At 37.8% G+C, this 12348-nt stretch overlaps 1 protein-coding gene across 1 annotated transcript in view; it reads left to right on the top strand.

Moving 5' to 3' along the window:
* Window positions 1-12348, top strand: part of dnah7 (dynein, axonemal, heavy chain 7) — an 83383-nt gene that overhangs the window by 25667 nt on the left and 45368 nt on the right. Inside the window, 7 exon segments of the mRNA XM_055215790.2 lie at window positions 173-300; window positions 620-832; window positions 5397-5495; window positions 5601-5849; window positions 6385-6534; window positions 7224-7406; window positions 11679-11855. Of these exon segments, the coding sequence (XP_055071765.2) occupies window positions 173-300; window positions 620-832; window positions 5397-5495; window positions 5601-5849; window positions 6385-6534; window positions 7224-7406; window positions 11679-11855 (1199 nt within the window).

Genomic DNA, 12348 nt, shown 5'->3' with positions numbered 1-12348 from the left:
ACACCTTGTTTTCAGACCAGAACGGCCATGGGCGCAACATTGGGCGCAAATGCATTTGCTATTTAAACAACGTGGTGCTAAACGTGAAAATAATAATTTTGCTGGGTTAAAACTAGAAAAAGACACTTGCGCCGCGCATTGAGATTTCTTTGGTTTGGATTTTTTTAAACAGGTATTTCTGCCCATGCTGAGATGTTGCAGTTTGAGGGAACAGAGCTAAAACTGAACCCTACCTGTGCTGTATTCATCACCATGAACCCAGGATATGCGGGCCGCTCTGAACTCCCAGATAACTTAAAGGCATGGAAAATATGACAGTACATATTTAGATTTATTAATGTGTAATTGAATGTAATATATAAATTCAGCACATAGTGTGTAAGGCCCTGAAGCTCAAATATCTTTTATAAATAAAAATGACATTTTACATTAGGTTTAACTTTTAAAATATAAGCTTAATTTTGTAATGTGTCTTGTATGTAATATGTTGTAGTATCTTTAATGTTCTCATAATATTCTTTTATTTCTTACATACATTCGCCGTGCCTGTCTTTTTCCAGTAGATTGCCCATTGTGCAGGTTCTGTGATTGTGTGATGTTGTGTAATTGTCTGCTGCAGGCTCTGTTCCGGACAGTAGCTATGATGGTGCCAGACTATGCTCTAATAGCTGAGATTGTGCTCTATTCTTGTGGATTTGTCCGAGCACGACCGCTCTCAGTGAAGATTGTAGCTACGTATAGATTGTGCTCAGAGCAGCTCTCCTCCCAGCATCACTATGATTACGGCATGAGAGCTGTCAAATCTGTTCTGACTGCCGCAGGGAACCTAAAGGTAGGCCTTGCATCTACTAAAATGGCCCTAATGTTGAGCTTTTGTCTCAGTATGTCTTGATCAAACATAAGATTTAAGATTTACTTTTGAAGCTTTTTAATATAAAAAAAAAATCATATTTCATAGTTTAGGGAAGTGTTAAGAGCTACAGCTAAGTACAGTTAAATTACCCAAGAGCACTCTGAAATATTTAGTACAGCAGCTAAAATATATTGATTTATGTCTAACAGAGGTCACAAGCTTCACTGTTTGCAATTGCTTTTATTTTTATGGCCAACATCTGTGAATTAAATCTTTAATGATTTGATTATGTAAGATTTATTTTGTGAGGACATTTGTGTTCATTCTCAATTTCATTTAGTATGTTTTGACATCTGCTTGCTTTGTTTCTGAGTGCTTCATAAATGTAAGCGATTTTGAGTGAGTAGTAACTCACTTACTCAGTTCACCTGCCGCTGCTACCGGCATAGAGTTACCAACAGTCAAAGGAGTGAAACATTTCCGCTTCATCTTAGCTCCCATTGCACACTCCTTCTCCTCTCTCCCTCGCTGTACTTTTTCAGTTGTGGATCAAAGCCAAATGAATGTGACATTGACTATAAATAGTGTTAGCACAGTACAGTAGCAGCCAAGTGAATTACAGATCTTTGTAAAACACGAACTTCACACTGGAATTGTCAACTAAACCTCGTGTGACCCTCATGAATTCTGGTTATCATTTGCAAATTATAATGGAAAGAAACATGATGGTCATTATATGAATTCTTGTTGAGATTAGTTCTGTGAAATTCGATTTATGACCGTGGCATCCTTGTCTCCTAAAAGCTTACTTAGTATGGAAAAATAAGGATTCATTATAATAACTTTATAATAATTTTTTTAATAATAAATTGTTAACTGATTCACAGACATAGAAATTAGTGACACAGTTATAGGGCCATCAGAGATGACAGGTCAGAAGAAAAAAACAACTGCAGTGCTCAAACAATGAGCCTCCAGTAAGATATGAATACTCTGTCTTTCCATGTACCATGCTGTGCTGATACAACTTAGCCACCTAGTGCCCCGTGTCAAAACCACTGCAAAGATTTAGCAGTGACAAATGCATTTATTGATGAAAATGAATACAGAATACACATTATTGACACATACATGTATGACATGTGAGTTCGGTCTCATTTACAGTTTCTATCTAAAAAAAAAGAGGAACATCACAAGCAATGTATCATATATGTGACCACTAAACCATAATGGTCATAATGGTAATTTTTTTAAATTGAGATTTATATATAATCTGAAAGCTGAATAAATAAGCTTTCCATTGATGTATGGTTTGTTAGGACAATATTTGGCAGAGAAAAATCTAAATATTCAGAAAATCGGCTTTATAGGAAAACAACACCATTTTTTTATATTTTACCTCAACTTAGATTAATCAAAACACACCTATCCTCCTTCAATGCATGCACTTTCAATCTTTGTACAGAGGGGCAACCTTCCAATCTCTTTGATGAAGCCAATAGACCTTTTGCGAGTCTACGTCCCAGTTACGTCACACGCGCAATGTGGTGGCAGAAAAACAGTGGAAATGAATGAGACACGAGTGAAATGAACAAAATAACTCACTAGAAAATGTCTTGTTGTGCTGTTGAGTGTCAGAATAGGAATGCCAAAATATAGATGACCTTCATTTTTATAGTATACCGTCATCGAAGACACCATTTGTATGTAAACAATAGTTTTAGAACAAACACGTAAGCTATAAATATAAGGAAGAAATTGAAAACAGGAAATTATGAAATATTTAATAAATAATATTATACAGAATACATGATAGTATTGATCTTGTAAGTACTTCATCGATACATTCTGTAAAAATAATTGATTTACCAATAAAGAACAATACATATACATTACATACTTGCACACATATCAGTAGCCAAGCCATTTAACCGTTTAATTTATTTAAAAAATAAACATAACTTGGTGAAAACGTTATAAGCAGGGTCCGAAATTAACTTTTTGGCTCACTTGCCACGGGGACTGGTAGATGAAAAAATCCACCAGCCAAGCATATTTTTTACTGGCCAGAATAATAAACAGCCTTTTTTATCACATGTACATTGATTTCATTTGCTGTATTCATTGCAGGGCTCGCAAAAATCCCTGGTAGCCCTTCGGGCAGGAACTCTTCAGTTTTTGGTAGCCCGAAATGAATGCAAGTAGCCCGAATAAAAAATACATTATTTTTAATGTAGAGTATTAAGACAAAATATCTATCAAAACACAAATAACACATATCAATTTTCAGTACATATCAATCATCAGTACAAATTTTTATTCTAACCGAAGTGAAATATCTATACATCAGATTCTGAATCTGAAATATTAACTGAAGTCACAGATAAGAAAATGCCACTTGACTTTGTGGGCATAGCACAGGCTTATTCAATTAGTTTTACCACAGGCCAAATTTTGCCAATACAAAGCCAATAGGGCCTCTAACCACAATGTTTAATCTGCTATTCTTGTTGTTGTTTTGATGCTGTTGTTTTTTTAACAAACAAAAAGACCGGATTTCCATGTAAACCAACTTTTCCTGCTCATCCCCACATCAGATATACTCACCATTTAAAAGTGGTTTAGTGGGTCACAAAACTCACAGTTTGGATCATCTAGTTACAGATTGGATAATTTTTTCGATCAGAAAAACAGGGGTTACTGTCGCTTTAAGAGCGATTGTGCACAGAGTCACTCTCTTCACTGCCCGTACAATCTGTAAGATTTAATTTTCTTACGTGAGGATAGTAATGACTGACAGGACGAAGTTGGAGGATATGCCCAACAAATCCATGACAAATCCTGACGGATTGCTTCCTGTACTGCGTCTTTTCGCGCGATCGCGAAAGTGAAAGTAAAACTCGAGCGCACGCTCAAACGTAATTTACCCAATGCCTGAATTTCATACACCAATTATTACACATCCAAAATCTGTGAAAGACTGCATAAGCATTTAAATATATTTTTCCTCCCTATAAAGTCAAGATAGCCCGACGGGCAGGGCGGGGATGCATTTTGATAGCTAATATGCAGCAGATAGCTGCAGACCGCAAGTTACCTGCAGTACTATAGCAACAGACTGTCTCTAGTGCGAGACTTGGAGCGTAAAGACGTTCTGTGGTTAGCTCACCTCGTCCCCAGATTAGTTACTGGCAAACACATTATATTGCATTAATATTTTGGTATGAAAATCACCCGCCAGTGTGGCGGGTGGCCTTTTAAATTTAGTCGCCAAACGGATAATCTACCCGCATTTGGTGCTTGGCGGGTGTTAATTTCGGACCCTGGTTATAAGAAACATTACACTTAAGAGAAATATAGGGGAAACAGACTTCTACAGAACACAGGATCCATAAAAATCACAGTTTAATGCTAAAACACTTCACACTACTTTAAGCTTCAAAAACGATCTTTACAAACCAATGGGCGACGTCAATTACACTACATCCATATTTTTTACAGTCTATGCTTTGTACAGCGCTTCTTGAATGTGTTAGCATTTAGCCTAGCCACATTCATTCCTATGGCTCCAAACAAAAGTTTTATTCTGTGCCACCATACTTGCTCATGTAACTACTCATGTAACAGTCTTTAAATAGGAAAAACATGGAAGTGTTTGGTGGCTTCTAAATTCATCCCTGTTTGGAGCCATAGGAATTAATAGGGCTAGGCTAAATGCTAACACATTCACGACGCACTGTACAAAGATTAAAAGTGCACATATTGAAAAAAGATAGGTATTTATTAATTTGTCTAAGTTGAAGTAAGAACATAGTAAAATATTGAAAAAGGTGGTGTTTTTCTTTAAAGTTGTCCAATTGAAGTCATTAGCAACTGCATCCATTCACAAAAATAAAGTTTTTATGTATTTACGTTAGGAAATGTACTTAATATTTCCATAATATCCTAATGATTTTTGGCATAAAAAAATCTAAATTTTTACCCATACAATGTATTTTTGGCTTTTGCTACAAATATACCCATGCTACTTAAGACTTAAGTTAAGGTACTTAAGTTTTGTGCTCCAGGGTCACATATTTATTTTGCGGCAGTATATGGCTGTATTTCTTGGTAGTGTGACTGTAACGGGACACTGAAATATCAAAGTCACAAAAATCTAATCTCTCACAACAGAAATAGGCAGGGGAGAGACAGAAAAAGACACTGACCTTGACAGCTTAGTTTTTCCAAATTTAAATGGCGGCTGCCGGTGTCGTCTCTTCTGTTCTCAGAAATGAATACGTCTGTGTCATTTTTGCAGCAATCTTTGCACCATCACACCAGAGATTGCCCTCTTTTGGCATCTTGAAATTACTTCTGGAGACAAAGGGATCCTCTAAACCCCCCGGGTCTCGCTTGCAAATGACTGTGATGGTAAAGAATGAACAAAGACAATGTGGCTGAATGCCATTCTCACCCAGGAGATTTCCAAAAGTGACAGCACAAGCAAATCTGTTATTAAGTGTCAAACCCTTTTTCTCCCCCTGTGTTTAACATGTCACAGCTGAAGTTTCCGGAAGAGAATGAGGATATTCTGCTGCTCCGATCTATTATTGATGTTAACCTTCCAAAATTTCTCGCTCATGATTTGCCATTATTTGAGGTACGTGATCCACACATCATCCAAAATGCCTTTAGTGATACTTATAAATCAACAGTAAAGATTACTGTATGTAAATCTCAAATTATTATTCCTCAATCATTTCAGGGCATCACTTCTGATCTGTTTCCTGGAGTCAAGCTTCCAAAACCAGACTACAGTGTGCTGCTTGAGGCTATCAGAGAAAACAGTGCTAAGATGAACCTGCAGGTCACTGACTTTTTTGCAGAGAAGATCCTGCAGATCTACGAAATGATGATCGTGCGTCACGGCTTCATGATAGTGGGAGAGCCTTTTGGCGGAAAGACGTCTGCCTACCGCGTGCTTGCCGCAGCCCTGCATGACATCTGTGAAAAGGTGCTGTAATTGTACAACTATTCACAAAAACTATTTCTCGCCTAGATAGCCACAGTGGGAGTACAACTATTTGCATACAACATTGTGCTGCTGAATTACTTAAAAAACTTTTTATTGACTATAAGTACTTTATGGCCCACAGAGGATGTTATTTCCCAATTCTTATACTCCCCGATTTCTCAAACAATTCATGACGGATGTGAATCACATATTGTTTAACAGTACCACAATATAAGCCATGCAAAATAATTGTTTTGATACTGGGACAAATTTTTATGAGCTAGGCTTTATTGGATACATTTTAATTATTGAATGCTTGCATAATGCTTAAGTGTTTGTAAGATATTATAATAGCAAACATATTTGGTGATAGTACTGCTATAAATCACTGCATAACTTTATTGATTTGGCTTATGAATGCTTATACTAATATAAAAAAGGATATTAAACAATGCTATAAAATAGTGCAACTGTTATAAGAGAGCAACTAAAATGATATCTTTAAAGATGAGTAATAAAAGTGTTTTGAATACAGGGACTGATGGATGAGAATAGGGTTCAGATCACTGTTATCAACCCAAAGTCAATTACCATGGGCCAGCTGTATGGTCAGTTCGATCCTGTGTCCCATGAATGGTCAGATGGCATCTTGGCTGTCAGCTATAGGGGATTTGCCACATCCCAGGTACAGTTACCCATCCAATCATTTTATTTTTCCATATACAGAGAGTTTACAACTACTGCTAGATACATTAATGATGGCAATTACTGTTTCTAAAATACTTTGTCAACAAATTAAAGCCATTTCTAAACTGAATACTCACATAGTGCTAACTGCCTGAGGCATACAGCTGTAAGGTTTCGTTCACCATGGTAACACAAAGTCTGAATACTGCAATTTTTAAGCTGATATTGTTCATAGAGCTGTCACACCGCAGTCATTCCCTCAATCCCACAGGATTACAGTTTGAAGCATTGCTTCTTTGGCTTGCAATAAAAATGTTCAGAAATGACTGACAATTAAGTCAATGTCTCCAGTGCCGTAGAAAATCGAGGAATCCTTTAATAGTTGGTATTAAAGAATAAAACGTAATAAGTGGAGACAGGTGACAAGTGTCGGCTTCATACATCATTTCCTATTTGATTTGCACTTTTTTTGCTTAAGGCAATGAAAGAATGCTTAAGAATCATTTTTTATTAGAAAATACATTTTGACAAAACTAAGCCAAAACAAATTGGTGCCTTTCAGGATGTGTTAAACAAAATCACAACATTGAAATTATAGTTTTGCTAATAGCCATTTTTGATAACTAGTCACAGCTGACACTTACACGGCTTTGTTTAGTGATATCAAAGTGACTGTCCATTCCCCAGAGTGCTGACAGAAAGTGGCTGATCTTTGATGGACCAGTTGATGCAGTATGGATTGAAAACATGAACACTGTACTAGATGACAACAAGAAGCTTTGTCTCATGAGTGGAGAAATCATCCAGATGTCACCGCAGATGAGCCTCATCTTTGAACCCATGGACCTTGAGGTGGCTTCACCAGCCACGGTATGTAGTAATATGTTATCCAATGGATCAAGTTTTGTAACATAATGTTTATAATCACTTACTGTACGTTCACACCAGACATGGTAGAGGCGGCAAAAGCACACTATTTGCTTGGACGCTTGAACATTTTGAGTTTGCTCGCTTCATTCGCGCGTGAAAGCCGCGCATGAAATTCTAGTCATTCGAGAACATTCACATGGAAATTTGCATCATGGCAGGGGCTTCTGTGACTCTGCTTGCTTCCTGTAATCACGTCTAGAGCAAATTCCTTATTGGTTAACGCAGCGCTATTTTCAACCAAAGATCCGATTTTTCAACTTGCACGTTTCATGCAGCAACGCTCAATTGGTGTCATTTGCTTGTCAATTCGCGTCAATTCGCATTATTCGCCCTAACTAGAAATGCACCGCGAGACCTACAGACGCGCATAAACGCGCCTTTACATTGACTTTACATTGAAATCGTTTGTGCCAGACACTCTATTCGCGTTCGGTGTGAACGCAGCATTATAAACTATAATCTATTAATGGTATAAAGTAGTCCCTCAAAAGTTTTAACGTTATATTAAAACTAGATGACTAGATGTATCAGATAATTCGAAAATGTTATTATTCAGAATAAGAATAATAGTTTACATATTTTAGTTTTCATAATCAATTTTCATTTACTTTTTGACCTTCAGAAATAGTTTTTTGGTCCTTTGCCTTTAAAAACTGTGCCTTTATCAGCTCCTCTACATTTAGAAGTAGCAACAGCATCCTTCAGTAGCCACCTTTCATTACATTGTGACTATAACACTTAAGTATACACTCACTGAGCTTAAAGGGGCTTCTTAAATAAAGAATAGCATCAGTTCTTTTTCATGCATAGTACAGTTACAGTGACTATAAGGGCCCGTCCCATTTCTACACCCGTTAAAATTTCCACTTGGTTTTGAGTGCCCTCAACAGTAAAGTCCCCTCAACGAGGGAAGTGGGGGTTAAAATATTTTCCTGTGAAATGAGACACCACTATATGGAAAGTAGCATAGCGAACTTGCTAACCTACGTCACACACAGCGTTGATGCGTCTACCGCTCTTGCAAGGTGTCCTGGGTAATTTCATCTCCCACTTTGTTTTAAGCACTCTAAAAATGGCTGGGTTATTATTGACCCATAATGGGTAAATATTGGACAGAACACGTGCTGGTTTAAAAATTACCCAATGTTGGGTTGTTTTTATGCAACCATGCATAAAATGCATTAAAATAACCCAGCATTGGGTCAATTTTTAACCCAGCACGTGATCTGTCCAATATTTACCCATTATGGGTCAAAAATAACCCAGCCATTTTTAGAGTGAGCCTACATCGGTCCTGACTACATTTTGAGGGTTGATTCTAAGGGGAAAATAGCACTCCGTCTTGCTCCCTAAAGTAATGGGACGCCCTACACGTACACGCGCAAAAGCAAGGGTTAGGGCAAAAATGTAGTGGAGTGGGAGGTATTGGGACGGGCTCTAAAAGGTTCTGATAGATGTTTTCTGACACAGAGACGTTTTCCTTGATTACCCAATACCAATAGGCATTACTGATGTATGTGACATGTGGGTAACGTGCTGATGCATATATCTCTGCCTTAAGTACTTTTTAGACTGAGAAGAAAGTTTTGAGGATGCATAATGTATTTATAGCACATCGAACTCTTACCTCCAAAGATGAAGAAATTTTTTATTTCTGATAATATGACTACTTTAAGACACATATATCTCTAATATAAATCTTGTTTAAAATTCGAATGTTCCTGTAATATTCCTGCAAGTTATTCCAACATTGCACATATTTGTTTCTATTAAATAAAGTGCAACCTAAAAAAGATGATGAAATCTTATGAAAATATATCACCATATTTCCCAACACAAGTTGATATACTCTTATCAGCAGAGACATCTCTCAGAAATTGGCATCGAATTCAAGACAGTCTTTCTCTTTGATGTTTGGCGTTGTAAAAAAGCAGGCCATCAAATAGGATTGTCGCTGTCATTCGCCCATACGAGACCCTTTAACAGCAAACCTGTTAAAAGATTCCTTACCAATTCGCTGGCAGCGCCACAATAAAACACCCACACTACTCATATTCTGCCCAAAGATGGCATAATGGCTTGTTTCTGGTTTCAGAAACACCAACACAATTTCCTCCCCTTCTTTATCTCAGTGTATTTTGCTGTGATGGCTTTGTATCAGACAGAGCTTCTGCCTCTCGCATCCCAGCCTAAGGATAGGCTCTTATAGCTACGGATGACCCACCGTGGGCAGAGGATTCAAAAAGAATAGATGATGATGACGGAGATTAAACAAGCATGTTATGGAGAAGGGAAGCGTGTGAGAGACATATACAGTGTGTGCGCGAACGTCTGAGTGTTTTTTCTGTTGTTTGTAACTGCCACCGGATCAGATCAAAGCAGATGCTGGAGATGGTGCCAGAGAGAAACAGTGAGAGAAAAGCAAATCTGTGTGGATCTCTTGCCTCACTTTGTCAGAAAAAAACAAGCTTGGCTGCAGCATCAACGTGAACCATCTCTTTTCGACTCCTCTCTGTCTCTTGTCATCTCTCCCTTCATTTCACATACAGGGAGGCTTGACTTGTAAGGAAGGCCGGCTGCAAACTAGACCAAAGTTCATTCAGAATTCGGTTAGACAAGGTAGCGTGTTCTCAGAGGTCATGCTAGACCCAGATGTCTCCCGTGGCTTAACACCTGTGCACAGGTGTCTAGTTTCCAGTTCACTTTACACCTCCACCATCCTCATGTTCCTTCCATAGGAGGTATAGTTCTTCACAGCTGGTTCCATAATGTATGATGTGCCATTCATCAAACCATTAACTGCAGAAGACCTTTACTAGTAACCCAATTCAGCTGCTGTTGCAGGAGAAAAGATCTGAAAGTTTAATGTACTGTTCCCAAACACAGTGCTGTGTCCCAATTCAAAGGCTGCGACGTATTTTAAGGATGTATTCTAAGACTGCGTCACAGCAGCGCGACTAAAGGCTAGTAAGGCCGTCTTAATTCAAATTATGTCTTGTATTAATATTATTCTGTGTATGTGAGTAAATTTTGATTAATAACTGTTGGTTAGTTTAATCTTCATCAACGTGTCATATTTTCTCAAATAAAATAAATATTTTTCTGGTTCCATATTTATTTAAATAAGTCAGAAACGTGTCCCGCTAACAGGCATGGTGGGAGCGTATATCAGGTGACGCAACTTAAAGGCTGTTTACACTTGGTATTAAAATGTGTTTTCATCGATCGGATCACAAGTGGACAAGAGAGACACATCATGTTTACACCTGGTATTTAAATCCATCTCTTTTGTACACTTTCGACCGCTTCTGTCCTGAATGCTGTGAGGGGGTGGTCTGTCGAGATGGTGGGTGAGTCTCTCTTCTGTCATTTAAACGCGAGCAGGAGTAATGATGAGTTTGGATGCGAGTCCACTGCTTGTGTATTAAGTAAAGATGCTGCACAGTGTACATGTATATGTTAGAGCTTTCTCTGAATTTTCAGTGCAATTGATGAAATATGATCGCGCAACTTTCACACGCTTGCAAAATAAATTGCGGAGATCAGCCGCTTTAGTTTTATCAATGAAAGGCGCAATTTGTACAGTGTACAGTGCACAATTTATGTTGTGCACTGTACATATTGACATTGTAAGCTATTTTAGGTTATTAAGGTTTTAAGTTATTAAGAATTGAGAAATACATTGTTAATTTGGCAGAACAGTTATAATAATAAAATCGATTAAATTTGTGAACTAAAACATCCTCAATCCTTAAAAGATCAGGGGCTTTTGACAAAACATAAGAGGCTTAAAGGCAGGGTAAATGATCTCTGATGTTGATATTTGAAATCACCTAAACAAACATGCCTTGACCCTCTTTTGATAGATCCGCCCCACACATACGCAACCCAGGCAACGATGTCGTTTAGTAGACACGCACATTACTGCTGATTGGGTACAAGTGTGTTTTGGTAGTCGACTGAGTCCCTTTTCCAAAGGGTTTTTCAGAAATCATGCACTGCGCCTCCCAAAGCCCCCACCACCCACAACGACTGAAGACTGATATCTTCAAAATGTCTGTCTAAGCTCACGATAAAACAGCATTTGCCCCAAAAGTAATTAAACATGACATGAACTGCCAGCAGCAACTACTTCGGTCCTGTGTTCACCTGTTCTGTATATAGACAATTCTGCCCACATAACAAGCTGAAAAATGACTGGTTTCTGTGCAGGTATCTCGGTGTGGTATGATCTACATGGAGCCTCACATGTTGGGTTGGCGACCTCTGATGCTGTCCTGGCTCAACACTTTGCCGTCCACTCTGAGCTCCATGCACAAAGATTTCATCACTGGCCTCTTCGACCGAATGCTGCCCGCTTGTCTGCATCTCATCCGCAGAGGCACTAAGGTATAACTACTGTATAACTGAACTGCTGATAATGATTTTCCATTTAATTAAAAGGCACCTTGAATATTAAGAGCAGATCTGTTCCTCTTATTTAAAGCACTGGATGAATTATTATGGCTAAGATAAATAAGACCCACCCAATTTAGAATGTAATTAAATACTGTATGTGTGAAATAATTAATGCTCGACATGCCAACATGTCTGGAATAGTTAAAGCTACAAATGAATTACACTCCTTTTTATGTAAACATCAATGATTGAATTCTGTATAAAGCATATATTTCAAGGCACTGGCCATTGTCCCAGGGAGCCAATTTCCTAGATTCCATTTGTTTCATTCATCTCACATATTAAAAAGATTGACTGAAATATTAACCTAGAATCAATATCTTTTGTTCATATATTTATTTATAGCTGTGTAATAAGGTGGATAATGTGCAGTCATTTATTCATTATCACTGACGGATGAATCTGATGGAATTAATTTTGTTAC

Source organism: Misgurnus anguillicaudatus, chromosome 17 (assembly GCF_027580225.2).
Source record: "Misgurnus anguillicaudatus chromosome 17, ASM2758022v2, whole genome shotgun sequence".
Lineage (NCBI taxonomy): Eukaryota > Metazoa > Chordata > Actinopteri > Cypriniformes > Cobitidae > Misgurnus > Misgurnus anguillicaudatus.
This window is presented reverse-complemented; position numbering and strand designations above follow the sequence as displayed.